Source organism: Triturus cristatus, chromosome 11, assembly GCF_964204655.1.
Source record: "Triturus cristatus chromosome 11, aTriCri1.1, whole genome shotgun sequence".
NCBI classification, from domain to species: Eukaryota; Metazoa; Chordata; class Amphibia; order Caudata; family Salamandridae; genus Triturus; species Triturus cristatus.
In genome coordinates this window covers 530,302,798-530,322,679 of record NC_140594.1, presented here as the reverse complement: position 1 = coordinate 530,322,679, position 19,882 = coordinate 530,302,798, and the positions used below count along the sequence as shown (strand labels likewise).

The 19,882-nt window shown below is 45.3% G+C and overlaps 1 protein-coding gene across 1 annotated transcript in view; it reads left to right on the top strand.

Moving 5' to 3' along the window:
• LOC146784520 (disintegrin and metalloproteinase domain-containing protein 9-like) overlaps positions 1-19,882 on the top strand; it is a 1,652,657-nt gene that overhangs the window by 339,165 nt on the left and 1,293,610 nt on the right. Inside the window, exon 6 of the mRNA XM_085632972.1 lies at positions 1,975-2,164. Coding sequence (XP_085489098.1) covers positions 1,975-2,164 — 190 coding nt within the window. The remainder of the gene's footprint in view (positions 1-1,974; positions 2,165-19,882) is intronic.

The window sequence follows — 19,882 nt, the reverse complement described above, 5'->3', positions numbered from 1 at the left end:
CTATGCTAAGCTCACGTATTTTGCGTATTTTGCGCAACTACACACCACGTGAATTGCACGTAGTACAGTGCAAAAACGCGTAGCGGGCATTTTTTGCTTGCTTGCGACCCTCAACGTCAAGTTGGCAACCGCGAGCAAGCAAAATAACATCCCGGCAAGACTTTTTCCACGTTCGCGATCAGCAACATCAAGTTGCTGATCGCGAGCGTGGAAAATAAACCTCCCGGCGAGATTCTCAACGCGGGCAGGTCAGGTTTCTCATTGCGAGTGGTCATGTATGCTTGCGACCGCTCGCCTTGAGAAACTACCAGTCCGCGTTGAGAAAGCTGTCGCTCGAGTACAAATCTACTCGAGCGGCAGAAAACGACCGCTTGCACTGTGCACGATGCCGTTTGCAATGATTGCACTGTGCGCACAAGCATCCAGCACTGTGCAATCAGTGCGAACAGCATTTTGCACAGTGCACCACGCAGTTCGCGTAGCTATGCGTAGCTTGCTTAGTGCGAAGTGCACTTTGCGTAGCTACACGTAGCGCTACTACGCAAACTACACCCAGGGTTCTAAATAAAGGTAGCAAATATGCAGTCGTTGAGGAACCACACAATCCTGCTGACCAAGACAAGACTTCAGCGATATTTAATGATCATGAGGACCATGCAGAACAGAGTTTATCTAACTCACCTCAGATATGACACAGCACTTTGTGGCTGGACTTTACACGACTGGCATTTGTTTAGAAATACACCCGCATGCTCTTGTGATAATCTCTATGCACAAAGCACCCCACGCTGTCTGCCATTTAGCACCTTGTCTAGGCCCATCAAACGATTTTTAATTCCAGCATTAGAGCTGCAAATATCAAACTACAAAAAATCGCTATGATTTTTTTGCAACAACTTGCCACAGAACAAATGGGCCATGCCGTATCAGTGTGCTCTGAAAATCAGAAAATTGTATGGAGGTGATAACCAAACCCCTCAAAGTCTAGATTGAGTAAGGAAATTGTTTTATGATTGCTGGCATTTTATCTCTGATTTTGGGAATGTTACTTGTGGACAAAAATATATGTTTATACCGTTGATGGTATTTTTGTATTTCTTATTTTAAGATCATGTTATTTTAGGTTTAAAATGCATGCATTTATTGTATAAGTAGCATTTGTTGAGCGCATTAGACCAAAAAGGCATCAAAGCGCTATGCAGGGGAGTGAACTGTGAGGGAGGCGGCAGCTCAGAACAACAGGGTCCGCACCAAACTACCCCCAGAAGGAGATTTTAATCCGCAAAAAGCCAAGTTAGAACTTGCTCGCCTGAACATCAGGTGAGAACTAAGGCTCCTGATGTGCTCCAGAAGAGAATTCCATACCCTGGCAGCTGCCACAGTGAAGTCACGTTCCCCTCCACCTAGCTTTCTTATACCGAGGTACCACCACGTTGTATTGTAATATTGTGGCTATTTTAGCCGAATAAAAATTTTCAGATGATCCAGTTTGCGGACATTGCTGGACAGGGCCGCCTTCTGATTCTGGGCCATTGGTGTCAGAGATGTGGACTTGCTCATGCCCTACGTGACCCGATGCCTAAAATCCAAAAGCAATGACAGATACCAAGGTTGACTAAACAGGAAGTGAGAGTGAGAGACCGTGTTTTTCAGGACCCAGGGGTTCTTAATATAAACAGAGACTTGTTTCAATATTGCTCATTTTAGTAGGCCTGGAAAATGTCTTCCTTCAAGAAAGTTTGTCACATAAAATAAAGGACTGTAGCGTAAGAGTGAAGAGGACGTAATGGTCAAGATCACATTGTTTGTCAGTATAGAGCTAGGATTTACACATAGAAACCGTTCTTTGAAATTAATTGCATTTATAGGGTGGGGGTACCTCCCCATGATCTGAAATATTGATAACAATGCATCTTTTTTTAATTCAAGTATGTATTAAATTCTTACTTTCTACTCTACTTTGTTTATACACAGGGGCTTACTAGAATTTTCAAACGTAAGTTATGTGATTGAACCATTACAATTTCTCCATGGGTTCAAACATCTGATTTCCAGATTGGATGGAGAAAATAAACATTTGTACTTTTTGGACAATGATACAGATCCACACAGCATGGAAGAGAAACAGCAACAGATGTCTTCAAGGATGGATTCGGTTAAGCAAGTAAGCCTGTTTTTTCCCAGTTATCGGTTTAACACAAGTAGCTGTGGAAATCTGTACATTTTATGATCAACTATCCCACTTTATTAATTTTGATGCGGAGGTCCAGATTACAACCAGTTTCTATATTCATCATCATTATTAGCGTCATGGAATAAAAGCTATATGGATGAAGCTGGCAGCAGACACATTTTCATAACTTTGCAACAAAAGAGGCACATTTCATTTTTTAGGATATTCAGACAGAGGTTCAGCGGGTGAAAATAACCACCTTTTTCAAGCTGCCCACATCAGCACTATACTATTCTGTGGTAGGAGTATCGTTGTTTTCTTTGAACAGTTTTAGGCCTTGGATTTTTTCACAGCTCTGCGGCTTTCCTACTGTTAGAAGGTTTTCAGTGTCTCTTTATGCTGTACTGAAATCTCTTTTTCTGTTTTCCATACTTTATTTTGGCCACAGAATTTCTGATGGATACATCTGCCAGTGGATTCCTCACCTTGTGAATATCCCCTGTGCCAGCTTTCCACTGAACTTTTTTCCCCAGCTCTCTACGCCGACCTGGACGTCATAATACCTCGGCTCCGCTCGCTACTCCACATGACGTCACTGGAGCCATAAGAGATTCACGTCGGCGTGATGACGTCAGTTCCCTTTTTTCCGCGCCGTCTACGCATAACGGTTTTCCAGCACTCTCCTGCTACTTTGTAGTCTTGTAGTGGGTTACTGTTTCTGGATAAGCTATGTCTTCGACAAGAAGGTCAGGTTTTAAACCTTGTAGGGAATGTGGGGGCCACATGTCCATGACTGACCCCCACGAGGATTGTTTGTGGTGTCTTTCTTCAGATCATGATGTGGAGGACTGCTCCAGCTGTAGAAAGATGAACACTAAGGCCCTGAAGGAGAGGGAGGCGAAACTCTTCATGGCCAAGGCGAAGAAGGAAAGAAGAGGTAGGAAAAAGGAGAAGTCGAGGCCGGAGTCGTCGACTTCACACTCTTCGAAGTCGAAGAAACATCATAAGAAGAGGAAGCATAGCTCTCAGCGCCGATCGTCGAGGAGTAAGGCTTCGAGGTCGCCTTGGCGTCGAAGCAGGGAAGTTGTATCTCCATCTCCTTCCCCTTCTCGAATGTCTCTAAAGAAGTCACCTTTGTCGAAGCGGACTCCGGCGCGGTCTGGTTCCTGGTACTCCACGACCGGATCCAGGGTCAAACCCATACCCGCAGTTCCCGACTCCGGGTGCGGATTCAACGCATTTCCTCAATGTGATGTATGGGATTTTTCAAAGGGCTGCCTTCCCATCCGGCGCACCATCTGGTCTCGTGGGTCCTATGGCATACACTTTGGGAGTGCCGCATCATTATGCTCAAGCTCCTCTTATGCCCTTCTTGCCGATGGCTCCTTCATGGCAGTTCCCGGCGCCGTCTAGAGATCGAACCCGGCTTCGTCTGGATCGTTTGTCTTCTTCGGAGCCTCCCTCGACGCCGATGCCGACTCCATCTGCTCCATGCCCGGCGCCGCCTACTCCTCCAGCGCCGCCGACTCCAGGTTCGGTTCTGCCAACTCCGCGTACGGCACCGCCGACGCCGGGTCCTCTGATCCGTTCTTGAAGAGAGGCCCAGAGGGTTTTGGAAGAGGAGCGTTATAGGGAGGAAGTGGAAGAAGGTGAGGTTGATGGATCTTCTGATGACTTTGAAGGCATTCAGGATGCTAGTGGTCTTGATACTACTCCGGAGTGGGAGCATTCTTCTGCTAGGTCTTCACCACCACAAGAATTGGCCCCTTATCATTCGGTCATCAAAAAGGCTGCAGAGTTGCTAGACTTACAGTTACCCTCTGCTAAATATAAACCGAACCTTTTGACTGAAGTTCTGCATTCACCTTCGTCAATTGTAGAGCCTTTGTTACCTTTTAATGAGGCTATATTAGAGCCAGTGATGGACGTTTGGCGCAAGCCTCTTTCTTCGCCTGCAGTATCCAGACAAGTGGCAAGTAGATACAGGGTGGCTCCAAGCTTTCTTTCTTCTCATCCTTCTCCAGAGAGCCTTGTGGTGCAAGCTTCATGCTCGAAGCAATCGTCAGGTGCTTTCCCTCAAACACCAGCGGATAGGGATTCTAAGACGACTGATCAAACAGCCAAAAAGGTCTTTTCGTCTGGAAGCATGGCTCTTAAATCGACCAATGCCACTTGTTTATTGGGGCGCTATGTTCATGCACTGATGGACTCTATGAAGTTATTAGCCCCTAAGCTGCCAGAAGAAGGGAAAGCCTCTTTTATTGAGGTGGTCACGAACACTCAAGCTGCTGCAAGGCAGGTTATTCAGTCTGGTCTAGACACATCTGATTCTGTGGCTAGAATTATGGGGTCTTCGATAGCCACTAGGAGGCAAGCTTGGCTTCGTTCTCCCGGCTTTTTTGCGGATGTTCACGTTAATTGACTTGCCTTTTGATGGCGAGAAACTGTTTGGGGAGAAGGCCGATTCCGCCTTGCAAAGGTTTAAAGATAGCAGGGTTACTGCGAAGTCTTTGGGTTTACAGACTCCTGCTAAGGGATTTGGATTCAGAAAATTTAGAGGATTTGGGAGGTCCTCATATCGTACCTTCCGGCCACCTCAGCAGCAGCAACAGCAGCAGCAGCAGAATCCCCTCTATAGGTCATATAGAGGTAGGCAAAGGGGACGGAGAGGTTCTGGCCGCAACCCATCTTCATCTTCTGCCTCCTCTGCTCCCAATGAAGCTTCAGGGAAGCAGCCCTAGATCCCCCATCCTAGATCATGTGAGACCTGTGGGGGGTCGGGTGTTCCACTTTCTGCGAGGTTGGAAATTGGTCACGACGGACCTTTGGGTTTTGAACCTCGTGGAGAATGGGTACGCCCTTCCCTTTCGGGAGTTTCCTCCCCCTTACCCTCCTTGCCAAGGTTTTTGTTAAGAAGACCATCTGCTTCTTCTGCAGAAGGAGGTTCTTGCATTGCTTCAGAAAGGTGCAATAGAGGTGGTTCCAGAGCAAGAAAGGGGTCAGGGATGCTAATCCCGGTATTTTCTGATTCCCAAAAAGGACGGCAGATTGCGTCCGATCCTGGACCTCAGAGTCTTGAATTTTTACCTGAAACAGGAGAAATTCAATATGCTGACCCTTGCACAGGTTCTTCAAGCGTTGCAGCAAGGAGACTGGATGGTGTTGATCGACTTGCAGGATGCGTATTTCCACATCCCAATCCTGAAGTCGCACAGGAAGTATCTCCGTTTTACGGTTGGGTCGCAACACTACCAGTTTGCGGTCCTTCCGTTTGGTCTTACTACCGCACCTCGAGTCTTCACGAAGGTGATGGCAGTGGTGGCTGCTCCTCTCAGGAGGTCGGGGATTCCAGTGTTCCCCTACCTGGACGACTGGCTTCTGAAAGCAGAGTCCCCAGAGATGGTGCAACATCATCTGCAGGTAACATCTCGGCTATTATTCGACTTGGGTTTTTCGATCAATGTGCCCAAATCTCACCTGGTGCCCTCTCAACGCAACCTGTTCATAGGGGCGGTACTGGACACTACTGTGTGTCGAGCATTTCCTCCTCCTCAAAGAATTCTCGACATTCAGTAAATGGTCCCTTTATTCCACAATGGAGCGGTTGTTCCAGTTCTGAAGGTCCTTCGCCTGCTCGGTCTGTTCGCCTCCTGTATTCTGTTGGTCAACCATGCACGCTGGCACATGAGGGCACTCCAGTGGTGCCTCCGCAGGCAGTGGTATCAGCACAACGGAGATCTCAGAGAGTCGATCAGGCTCTCCAGAGAAGCTGCAGCGGATTTATTTTGGTGGAGCGTGGTGGGCAATCTCAAGTAAAGCCCTTTCATCTTCCTCCATCGGTGGGGACAGTATTAACGGATGCCTCCACCCTGGGGTAGGGTGCTCATCTGGGGGATCTGGAGATCAAGGGTCTATGGTCTGCAGAGGAAAGGTTGCTTCACATCAAACTTCTGGAATTACGGGATATACGTTTGGCGCTCAAGGCCTTTCTCCCTTCCCTTCGCGGTCAGTCGGTTCAAGTCCTGACGGACAACACTACCGCAATGAGGTATTTCAACAAGCAGGGAGGAGTAGGGTCATATCGTCTCTGCAGGGAAGCGTTACGGCTCTGGTCCTGGGCTCAGGATCATCGGATTTGCTTGATGGCGAATCATCTGGCCGGGGTGCTGAACGTACGTGCGGACAGTCTCAGTCGACAGTTCTCCGCCGACCACGAGTGGAGGCTCCATCCGGAGGTGGTTCGTCGCGTCTTTCGGACGTGGGGGTCTCCTCGGATAGACCTATTTGCCACCCGCGAGAACGCGCATTGCCCGTCATTCTGCAGTCTCCAGTTTCCGATACAGGGGGCGTTGGGTGACACGTTTCAGTTGAGTTGGAGCTCACAACTCCTTTACGTGTTTCCTCCCATACCCTTGATTCCTTGGGTTCTGAGGAAGATTCGCCAAGACCGGGCCCAAGTTATTTTGGTCGCTCCGGATTGGCCAAGAAGGGTGTGGTACACAGATCTACTTCACCTCTCATCGCACCCTCCGCTCCGTCTCCCTCTCAAGCCTGACCTCCTCTCGCAGTCGGAGGGGTAGGTTCTTCACCCCCACCTCCAGAGCCTGCACCTTCATGCCTGGAGATTGAACGGTGCAACCTGAGTTCCTGCTCTCTCCCGCCTGATGTGGTGGATGTTATTTTATCGGCCAGGCGACACTCCCCCAGGTCCATTTACTCTTATAGGTGGTCTTAGTTTGTTAAATGGTGTGGAGAGAGATCCATTGACACTTTAAAAGCCCATCTTTCTAATGTGCTCCAGTTTACTCTTTCCTTGGCTCAGCAGGGCTGTGCTGTGGCCACGGTCAAGGGCTAACTATAGGCCTTATCGGCTTTTCTGTGTATTCCAGATCAGCCGTCATTATTTAAATCTCCTATCGTTTTAAGTTTTATCAAAGGCCTTACAAACAGGTTTCCACCTACTCCTTTTGTAATGCCACAGTGAGACCTTAATCTTGTCTTAACTTTCTTGATGGAGTCCTCTTTTGAGCCCCTTCATAGCTGTCCTTTGAGGCTATTGTCCTTTAAGACGTTTTTTCTTGTAGCCATAACCTCGGCAAGGAGGGTGAGTGAGCTTCAAGCTCTTGGTTCTAAACCCCCTTTTTTAACCTTACATGCTGAAAGGATGGTTCTTAGGACCAGGGCTGCTTTCCTACCTAAGGTAGTTACTCCCTTACATCTGGGGCAGTCTGTTACTCTCCCTGTGTTTTATCCGCCTCCTCAACCTTCACCGACTGGACCCAAAAATAGCTGTGAGCTTTTACTTCGACAGAACAAAAGACTTTCGTTTGGACGATCAGCTCTTCGTGGGCTATGTTGGACATTCTAAAGGAAAAGCTGTGCACAAGCGTACTCTGTCCAGATGGATCATCCTAGCCATCAAGATCTGCTACGCCCTTGCTGGTAAGGTTCCACCTGAGGGTATTAGAGCTCATTCAACTAGAGCTAAATCTTCTACTTCTGCTTTGGCCAGGGTTGTTCCTGTGGCAGACATTTGTAAGGCCACGACTTGGGCCTCCCTCCATACTTTCGCAAAGCATTATTGCTTAGACTCTGAGATGAGGAGGGAGGGCCACTTTGCGCGCTCTGTCTTACAGGACTTTTTGGTATAGAAAGGTGGATACCCTCCTCCGGGAGTGGGACTGCTGTGGGAATCTATTCACAAGGTGAGGAATCCACTAGCAGATGTATCCATCAGAAGAACAAGTTACTTACCTTCGGTAACGCTTTTTCTGGCGGATACAGTATCTGCCTGTGGATTCCTCACTGGCCCACCCGCCTCCCCGTTGTCCACCTTTGTATACCTTAAAGGTTGTCTTGTTTGACATGTGTTTTACATTGTGTCTTCTTTCTATCTGGCACACTTATAGGAAATGCTTATGTTCCTTAGCTTTCCTTTTTGTATATGTACTGTATATATTTATTTGAATGTTGTATACTGTGTATATTTTGAATCTGTTGTTGGTCCATCTGTTTGCCTCGGAGGCACAAGAAAACATAGGTGGAACTGACGTCATCACGCCGACGTGGCTCTCTTATGGCTCCGGTGACGTCATACGGAGTCGCGAGCGGAGCCAAGGTATTATGACGTCCACCTCGGCGTAGAGAGCTGGGGAAAAAAGTTCAGTGGAATGCTGGCGCAGGGGATATTCACAAGGTGAGGAATCCACAGGCAGATACTGTATCCACCAGAAAAAGCGTTACCGAAGGTAAGTAACTTGTTCTTCTGTAATTTTGTTTTTTCCTCGAAGCTTCTGTTCCTTAATCTCATAGCTTAAATGGCTTGACTTAAGTGTGTAGGTAATGCATGAAGAAAAGGTGGACAGTCTGTGGCCTGTATTTTTTTTAAGTGCTAATGAATGCACTTGTTGCTGTCTCATACCACATGATATGGTAAGAGAGAGAGAGGTAAAAGTGTCACATGGCTAGGTTAGGCCCGAGAAGAAAGACTGCCACTTTACATGCACAAGTTTCTTAAGGTGCTTCTTTCCTACAGGATGAATTGTGACACACATTTGCTTGCGTGACAGTGCAGTGCAGGATTAGTTTCTCTGAAAACAAATTGCTTTACATATCCACTTTGTAAGTACACTATCAAGACACCTTGAACATTTAGTACAAGGCCTGAGCACACATTGTGCAAATGTTGTGGTTTGTAATCTGGCCATGAGGCGACATGGCTATCACAGGAGAATAAACAATGTCCGCCAGGCTGAAGCCTCGACACAGAAGCATGGATACGGTTACTATAAATTCACACGCAAATCCGTACACGCATTGAGCGGAAATTGCTGCGGTTGGAGCTACTGCAACAGATAACCCTACTGGAAGGCAGTGCTTGGCAGAGGTGCACGAAGAGTGCAGTATTATTGGAGAGGCTGCCTTGCCAAAATTATACAGCCCACTCTGCCAAAACTCGTGCGGTGGCAGACAGAGCTGGTTCTCTTCTAGCCTGCCTCATCCATTAGGATCGCCCTGCCTACAAGCTAGATATGCTGAGGCATTAGAAACCTCCTGTCTCCCAGCTTCCTTGCACAAAGCGCTCTTGATTTTGCTGCCAAAACCTGGTAGAAATCCGAAAGCTCTAAGCTCACTTATGCCGCTTGCCCTTCTTTAAACAGTCTCTGCCCTGGGGTGGGTACACCCCCTATCCTGCCACTCTCCTGTGGTAGGGGGCAGTAGCCTAGTCCTGATTGGGCAGGGCTTCCCATCTTCAAGATGGTGAGAGCCTGGAGATGTGCTTCACCTCGCCTCCCCCACCTGAGGGGTGGGGGTTGGCAGAGGCTGGCACATCCCTTGCCCTTACTTGGGGTTTCCGGCCAGTCTTCCCGCCAGAGAGGGGTCAGAACCAGTGGGGGCCAGTTTGCTGGGTACAGCAAGTGGCCTGGAGAAGCTCACAAAGGCGGCATGCCTTTGAAGCTTCCCCCTGCCCATCCTGGGGGAGGAGACCTAGCACCTCGCCCAGGATATGCATTGTTGCAGGCCCAGGAGAGCGGGGGCTCTCCACCCAGGGGTCCAGCAACATGTCTGCTGTGTGGCAGCCTAGGCAGCCTCCCAGACAAGACGTGGATTGTAGGTTAGGTTTCAGGGGGCATCTCTAAGATGCCCTCTGTAGTGCTTTGTACATTAAATCCCACACTGGCATCAGTGCGGGTTTAATGTGCTGAGAAGTTTGATAGCAAACTTCTCAGTCTTCAGTGTTGCCATTATGGTGCTGTGGAGTTCGTGTTTGACGAGCTCTCAGCACCATATACTCTTGAATGACAGCACTGCACTTACAGTGCCCAGGAATGGACCTGGGTACTGTAGGGGCACAGGGCTCATGCTCCTGTGCCCACACCACTGGCATAGGGCACCCAGCTAGAGGGGTGGCTGATGTATGCCAGGGCAGTGTAGGTTGTGGGCATGGCACACAGGGATGTGTACCATGTCGACTCTTTGTTTTGTCTTTTACCATGACACTCAGCCTGCAAGGGCAGTGTGTCTGTGTTAGGGTACAGGGCCTCTAAGGGTGGCACAATAAGTGCTGCAGCCCTTAGAGGCCTTCCCTGGTCACAAGGCCCTGGGTACCCAGGGTACATTTTACCACGGGCTGACATGTGGCCAGGGTTTGCCAATTTGGGGTTTTAGGTTTTAGGGAAGGAACATAGGCCCTGGGCACCTGATTGGCAGGAGTCCAGGGCACACTCAGTCAAAGTGCATTCAGCAAAAAGTGGGGGCATACCATGCAAGAAAGATGGCACTTTCTCACACCCCTTCATTAGCTGTTTTGCCTGAAGTACTTAAACAGATTCAGAATGAGGACGAGGCAGCACCTGCCCTGGATTTGGGGAGGAAACTAATGGGCGAGTTTGCAGCAGTATCTGCCATTATATTAAGTAAGAATAAAGGGGAAGCAGCAGCTTTGGCAATATGCTAGTGTCTGAGAGATATAGCTTTGAGACAGGAGGGCGACTTACCTGAAATTGTCGAAGACCTGTGCAACACTCGGTAGAGATAATTTGGGACGCAAACCTGGTAAACTACAACTGAAGAGTAGTTCAAAAAAAGGACAACTCAAAGCAAGCAACCATGTCTTCCACAAAGAAGTGGGATAATAAAAATAAAGACATAATGTAATCACGGGGTGGGCCTCCTCAACTGGAAGCCTCAGAAAAGTGCTATAACCTGCGTAACGGTTATTATATTAGACTGCCTGACCGGTATCAGGATACTGATCAACATTTGTCTTGTTCCTTTCAGGCATCATCCAAAAAACGTTCAGAGAGAGGTGGATGGTCAGAGCGCAGATCGGAGGAGTATGTGAAACCGAAAGACTCACAATGCTCATCTGACCACATAATTAAACAGGAAGACAAACCTGAAACATCTAAACCTAAATTTAAAAAGAAGGTAGCTGGACTTAAGGTTAAGCATGCCACGGATATTGAGGACTTTGCTTCTGAACGGGAAATGGGCTCTTACCATGCTGGACAGTGTGGCAGAGGTCACAATAGTTCGCCGGAACCTGATGGATTGTATGGCGGCAGCAGAGCTGAGTGACTATATCCATGTGAAAACACCGGATACACAGGTATATGTTTCACATCTGTTATACAAGATGCAACTCCAAATGGAGGGGGACATGCAAAGACCATTTAAGTTTCTCTTTTGGGAGAACTGCCAGCTTGCTATGACAGTCTCTTGGCCGAAAAGGATTGTCCACCAGAATTCATCATGGACTACCCTAACGGAGAAACATTAATTTATCCTGCCTTCTCAAACCTCGTCCAAAACGAGTAAAACACTCATATGCCCAGTAGTGGGTGTAAGCGCAAGCTCCAGCATTATATCGCAACCATGGGGGGGGTAGTATGACGGTTCCCCTTATCTTGAAATACCACTGAGGCCGAACCCACAACCCCAAAGACAATACCCCATTAAAAATTCAGCTAAAAAAACAAGTTGGGGAAATTCTCCAACACCTTGAATACCTGAGTGTAATAGAAAGTTGCACCTCATCAATAAATAGTCCCTTGTTGCCCGTGATGAAACCAGATTATTCATACTGTCAAGTATTAGACAACAGCCCATGACCGGACTGGGAATAGAAACCAGCCCTGGCACCCAGCTCCACCGGCAAGGGGAATGGGGGGGGGCTGAGGGGGGAGGACTGCTGGAAGTGAAAAGCACCACTCCCGCTGTCACTTTTGTTACGGGGCAAATATTGCAGCACTGCTGCAAAACTGGTCGCTTGTAACAAAACCGGCCCGCACCCTTCCGGCCGACTGGGAAAACGCCTGGTGCCTGCTATAGGCAGTCCGGCCCTGCTACAGACAATTAAGCACAACTACTTGCACATTTTCAGTACACAACAAGCACGCCACTAATGAACATTATAGCGAGGAAGGAAAACAGAACCACAGTAGATATGTCAAACTGATTTTTCTGCCAAAATATAGCATCTAAAAGCAGGTATTTGACCACATTTTCCACGTTAGGATTTCAGAGTCCATTCTGTTGGTTTACATCAGGGTTATAAGAATAGCCCAAGTTGTTTTCAACTAGAGTAACAGAGGTTTTAAAACAGTTTAATGATCAGCAGGGGTGTGGAATTTAATAAAATATCTACTTGTCTATGTGGCAGGTTGCTTTATAAATCTACTTGTCCTGTAACAAAATCCACTTGTCTATTTGGTGCCATGTAGTGTGGCAACAAATTATGGTAGCAATCTCATTATATAAGAGCTCTGATATGGACTCTCTGATTATACCAGGGCTCATACCATAGTAGAATTTGAATACTGGATATCCCCTTATGTTGCCACGTTTCCGCAGATCTACATACTGGGGCTGAAGGTAGTGTTAAGCAATAGTTCCAGGGTTAGAATGCCCTTTTGAGTCTGTGCAAATCTACTAACTTGCATGTTTTAAGGGTTTTCAACAACTCTTCTCTAATCTTTTGCCATACTGAGAAATGTTGGAAATGTACTTCTGACAATGGCAGACGTAAACCTTCTTCCAGAGTTTGGGAAAAAGGTGGTTGGCGGGAAAGTGAAGTTGCAAACACTCAGATTTTCGCATGAGCGAATCTACACATACATATTTGCTGATGCTAAAATGCAGTTCACAAATATTTTCTAGGAGTACTATTTCTTGTCCTGCTTCTGTAAATTCTTGGGAATTCACAAAAGCTTTATAGCTGCAGTTAATGTAAGGACATATACCATGGGTGCTCTTTTGAGACTTTCTTTAATAATTGGGCCCCAAATTTGGTCTGGCGTTGACCATGACCTTTTGCATTTATTAAAATTCCGTCTCGCTCTTTCTGTATCCGCTGGCTTCACTGTGAGTGACAGCATTCTGCTCTTTCACAAGGAGCATATCGGCACACAAAGTAGTTTTGTTCAGTGCCAGTAACTACTGAGGCAGTGTGTGCTTTTTGAGACCAAAAACTATTTTTGCTTTTGCCAATGTTTGTTATAATGGTGAGGGCCCGGCAGCTCCTACACCAATAAGGATTTACAAAAACCATGCCAAAACAATTCATACATTGACAAAATTGAAAACCTGACCACCAATTTCAGACCTACTAGCTTTGCCAATGCGTGTTTATTTTTGTTTCCCATAATTTTATTGAAACTGGTTACACTGATTTTCCATTATGAATATTTTTGGTAAATACTAGCATGCATCAACACATGTTGCTAAATGATGCTGCAAAGAAATGGTTACTGAAATTTTACAGTAAAGCAGCAAAAGGTTCTTTTCCTTTCATTTTTTTATGAACATTGTATTTTGAAAGCAAAGAATCCTACATCTTGCTTTCAAGCTTCTGCAAATAATTGCATCAAATCAGAGAGAATTCTGGGAGCATTATACATAGCCTCATATTGCTAAACTCTGAAAACATGTGTACACATTTTTATACTGGACCCACTATCCGTAGTGCAGACTGAGTTTACAACATTTATTTAGAGCGCTTACATTAATAATAAAGACTTTCAATTAATGAACCATAAATACAGTTTGAACAGCATTAACATAAGGACAAAAACATTACCTTAACTGCAGACAATGCCCTTCCCTGATTCATGATGTGGTACTGCAAACTGGCAGCCTGAAGGGTTTGTGCTGCAGGGTGTTGGGCCTACTTGTCTCAAGGACAAAATACACATAAACTTGTTTTCCTTGACCCCAAACAAAATGTCCTGGCCGTCTGGCTATAGGAATTCCTCATACCTGATCAGGCACTGATGACATATATTTAATGGATGGTGACTTAATAACATTTAACATAATTGTGGGACATGCTCACATGCGCTACAAATGTAACTTTAAAAAATCAAACATTGCCAGTCTTAGTGTCCTGTTTCTGGCATATGAGCTGTCAAGTGAAGGAAGGAATCTTGCGATACATTGCTTAGAAAAGAGCGGGTTCTTACTAAATCCAACTACATTGAAAAGGTTACAATCCATATTAGGATTTCTAAATTTTGGTAGAACATACATTCCAGATTACGCAGAATGGGTTAAACCGTTCTGTGATTTGATACGTCCAGATTTTTAAAGCACACACTAGACCACTGAACATACAAACATACTATGTTTAGTACAAGCTGAAATGCTAGCTTTAAAGCACCTTCACACACTTGTAAACATAACAAACCTGGTGATTCGCTTAATTGCATGGACATGGGAGAGGAGTTGGCCTAACGGTTAGGGCGCTCGACCTCGGCCCTGGGGGAACTGGGTTTGATTCTCGGTAACGACGCTAAACATCCTGTGATTCTGGGCAAATCACTTAATCTCCCCGTGCCTAACAAAAAAAATTAATGTGTGTCCTCATGTAACGTAACTCGTGCTATGTAAAGCGCTCTGATACCTGATTGGATTCGGGTCAAGTTTGCGCTATATTAAAAAAAACAAAAAAACACATCGTGGTCATACCCATGTTACAATCAATGAAGGTGACAGTATACTGATTACATATAAATTGCATTTATACACCAATGCCGAAATGCATTTTGCACCGACAGAAATAATAGTGACAGCAGTATAGACTGCTGTGGTGAGGGAGAAAGCACTGGCACGGGTTAAACAAATCATTGTAATCCCAGTGCCGACCTTAGAGACCGTAACAAGAGCAAGCGTTCCGAACGCAAAAGTATTACATCCACGATGGATACAATGGGCTAACTCACCCACCGCAGCAGATGTAGACTAGAGATTTGACTCTACACTACAAATACGAGCTTTTCTGCAATACAAACCAGAATACCCTCAGCCTAATGAAATAATGCCTCTAGATCAGTCTGATTACATCATATATACTGATGGTTCTGCCCAGCCTGCCGTAGGGACAAAGCACCAATATTGAGAAGCATGTGGGGCCGTAAAGGGTTCATGCAGGATGGAGAATTATTTCCTGAGAGAACCTACACATAGTCACGTGGTGACTGCACAGTTGGCTGAATTTAGGGAACTAATTCTGACATTCTGGATTTCCCACTCTGACAGTGTGTGATTCGTATTACTGTGTCCAGTCCTATAATGAATATCTACACTACTGGGGCCGAATTGAATTCAGAGATTCAAAGGGTGCACAATAAAGCACAGGATGCTTTGGGAACAGGTGGCAAAGCTGAAAGATTGCTTATTGCTAACTCATGTAATCAACACATTGAGTCACCAAGTTGTTGGCGTACACGTTGCAGGGAATTCCTAGGCTGATGAAGCCGCAAAAGCAACAGTGCAAACTGCTGCAGTCAATGCAATTAATCGTTCAAGTAAGACGATAGACAAATATATCATGGTGGCTGTCAACGCTGCATGCAACAACACCCACTTCCTGAAAGCATTTCCCCTCCAGTACTTCTACAAGTTAGATGCACAAAATATACAATTTGCTCACGTTCCTGGAGTGGGAGATAGATTAATACCACAGTCAGACTGCAGATTGGGTTTAATCCTGGCAGCGCATGAAGGTCTGGCATCAGCACACGCAGGCGTGACTGCTACTCTTTAAGTATTGCAGCAACGCTACTGGTGGCCAGGTCTCTATAAAGAGGCTAAGGACTTAGTCCTTAGATGCAACATCAGACAGCAGATGAAGGGTTCCACCATAACACATCCTTCACAGACACCTCTACTGATTTCAAACAAGTTCTGGTTTGTGTTTATTTGGACCTTTGCGGCCCTTTGTCATCGGATGGGTCTTAACAAGAATATCTTGGTTGCAGTGGATTCTTGCTCTCGATTCCTGTGGGTATGGCCACAGCGGTTTGCTGACGCCCAAACTGTCATAAAGGATCTGAGAGTCTTTATTGGGACATATGCAGTTGACACACTAAATTCTGACCACGGTCCGGTGTTTGCCTCCAAGACTTAAAAAGATGCCATGGGATGTTTGGGTGTGACCCTGTGATATTCCTCCCCATACCATCCTGACGGAAATTTGATCTCAGAGAGAAAAAATGGGACTTAAAGCAATCTTTAAGAGCAAGGGTATTAGGCTTAAGTTGCAGTTATGTCCCAGTATGAGGTCCAGAGGGCGCTGAACAGACTGTCTAGAAAATCCCTGGGTGGTCGGACTCCCTATGAGATCTTGTTTGGGGTTAAATGTGGGTCCCAGAACTCGGCAGTCCCAGCACAGTGATGGCTGAAACACCATTTGACATAAATTAATGTCTGGCTTTTTTACAGGACCTGTATAGCTTCCGGGACAAACAAAGCAACGTCAAAGTAAAATGCACCACCACTGGTGAAGTGAAGGAAGTGCCAGCAGCTCTAGGTTGGATCCCGAAGATTGGGGATCGTGTCAGGGAAAGAATTGTAGACAAAGAATTTCAGCCATTGGAGGTACCCAAACTGTACTTCTTCCGCCACTTGACGGCTGCAGAAACAAGAGATCCGTCTCCATTGATCTGATAAAACCACACTCTGTGGCCAAGTCTCAACAGTAGTGCCTCCTCTCATTACCACGCAGGAAGTTCCTATGGAAGCTTTAATAACTGAAGAAGCATCCTCTCCCCACTGGGAGATAGCAATAAACAACAATGAAGCATACCCTGTACCTGTTACTGCAACAAATACTATACAGTCAACTAGTACAGAAACACATATTTCAATTCCAAATCCTGGCACGAAAGCCATTTATGTCAATGTACCATAGATTAAGTCATCTCTTGGCTCTAAAAAGCCTGCAGAGCTGCCAAAATAGATCAGACTGCTTCTACTACTTAATTGACTTAGGTGACATTTCTTCGGATTCATTCGATCCACCAGCACCTTCACCTCTACCATTTCAAATGAGACCGCGTGTTTTCTATCTTAGGCTGAAAAAAATATATACTTTTTTTCTCCATGGTTACGTCTTTGGATTACATTTGCGTTACTTTTCCTGGTCCTTTTGATTTGGTTTTGTGACAGGCTTTTACTTGATTCTAAACAGACACTTTCTCCCAGATTGCTTTACTGTACAACTGGTGAATTTGGTTCTGAAACCACATTTTTCATCACACAAAGCGACCTTTCCTTGGTGAACATTTCAGCTGTTCCAGTTCCTGATGGAATTGTTTTGGATATGGTAACATATGATTTTTATTGTCCCATCGAAGTTTTACAAATTCCGTATTTGTTTAAATTATCGTTGAATGAAATCACCCCTAGAATTGTCTCTGATGATTGGGATATTGATACAGTGCATGAAATGCTAAAAGATCTTAAGCATGCATTTTTTTATTCATGTGATGAACTATACAAAGGTACATCTAGCTATGATGAAATGTTCTGTTTCCAACATTGTGGTCAACATTTCATGCATAAAGCAAGTACTCCATGTGCTGTTTTTAATTACACACAATGGCAACATTGGCCTGTACCACCATGAGGTAGTTCAAAAACATTTTGCGCACAATTTTGCTTATTTTTCTGGTTATGATACAGTTGATCCTGTATCTTATTAGTATAAGCTTACACCATCACCTGCCAATAAAAATATGCTGACAAACACCAAACTGATATACTCTGCTTCTTCTCTTTCCCATCTGTCCACATGAGGGTTTGACTTTTGAATGACACTATCGATGCAAAATTCATTTGAGATACAAAAGATTGGCAGATTCAGGGGCACAAGACTTTGTTCAGACAATTCCATATAAGACAATGTTACGTTTACCAAGGCAGCTTATTCCTTACATTGTCCTAGAAAATAATGTTTCAGCTGTGACCTTTTACACACATTTGCATGCACGACAATGTTGGATTAGTTTCTCTAAAACTACTTTGTTTTATACATCCAGCTTTGCACAACATTGTCACAATGCCTGGAACATCATGTACTAGGCCTCTCTATACACTAGGTACAAAAGTCGTCCTATCTTGATCCACGCTGCAACAGTGCTATCCACATATCAATAACGTCACTAATCTAGCGCGCACATCGCAAATGCTGCTTTTTATTGTAAATAATAGGCATCCCAACAGATAGGTAGAGGAGGCACTTCTGCTGACACCAAAGGTCCCTGCCTACTGAGAAATCACGTCTGGCATTACATGAGGGGTGTCCAACTTTAGACCAAGACGGGGTCCTTCACTCTCTCCCATCAGGTAATGGGTTTGGATCGTCCTTAGGAAGGATTCTTGGCTCTACACCTACACACACTCTAGGAACACTTAGAATAGGGAACGCATTGTAGGAGTGCGTTAGATTACCATTTTGTATATATGCTTGCATATATTCATTGCTTCAGCACTATGTTGGAAATGTATCTACTGTTTACTCTTTTGGTGCTTGTAATCGCCTTTATTTGCTTCTGTCTCCTAATCACTGCAGCACACGTATTTTATGCATTAATGCTGTTGGTTCAATAAATATTATTAACTGAGCAAAAGATTCTGTATTGTTTTCACGATTCCTGAGGAATCAGGATTGTCATGTTAAGTGGTTGCCAGAAACTGTTCGCTCCCTGGTAAGTTAGGAGGGCTTACAGTGGCTCTGCTAGCTAGTTGGTCAATAGGCCAACATATCCTGCGGGGTGTCCGGAATCAGCCCAGGCACCAAGCCCTTAGTTTATGTTGTCCAAACAATGCGCAGGTTCTACTGATTAGTAGGATCCACACGATTTGGAGCCACCAACATTGGTTATGCACTTATTTAACTGTCAAATCTGAGTAGTTCAGTTGTGCTCTCTGAGCACCCTGCTCACATTAAACCGGAGATGTCAGTAGTGGGAAGGAAAACAAATCCACCTCAGCTGAGTGGTTACGTCCTATATATTGGCTGTAGGTTTTATCAAGCTTGAGCGATTAAAAAATATTCCCATTTGTACAAACCAAATCCCAATAAATTATTTTTCATAAAAATACTTTTTATTTTCTTACAATGACCAAACATTCTGACGGCAGTGGAGTACAAGAAGATACTCCAAATATTTCAGAAAATTGCAGACAGGCAGTTACTATTAAACTATTACAACATGGCATCCGGGCAATGGGGGAAGATGTTCCCTTCGTGGTTGAGGCACACAAAGCATTCAGGTCTGAGGTATTCTACTCTTAGGTTACATTCACAGCTGCATGCACACATTTGTTTCACATTTACATTAAAGATGACACATCAGATGAATACTTTCCATTCGGGGACATAAACGTCCCGTTAAATTACCAAGAGCACATAACTTGCTTGAAAGGCGCCCTCCCCCACACCATAGAAAATGTGAGACTCTGTCCGCTCAGTAAAGGAGCAACCTGGCCGGTCATAGATTTTATACACAACCTCCAGAAATGCACATGCTAGGCGCAGCAGAAATGCATACACTATACTAAGATCTAGTACATATTTACAGAATTCTTACACAATACATAATGCAAACACTTACAGTTCAATCTGTGAGGGCTGCTCTGGCTGCACAACCTCAGTTAGCTTCCATGGGTATAAGCCCTCAAACACTGAATGCCGTAATGGGAAGAATTCCCACCAGTCGGGATCAACTATGATTCTGGATAGCCCAAAAATAGCACAGCTTGAAGTGGTTTTTCCCAATATGGGCCCAAAGGAAAAACATAGAATTTTAACTATTTGCTTGCCGATGGGGATGGCTCCCCTGATAGAAGATTGTACCACTTGAGGTACATTCTTTGCTGCAGTTTACACCAGAACACATGGTACCCTTCAATAGCGGAAATACC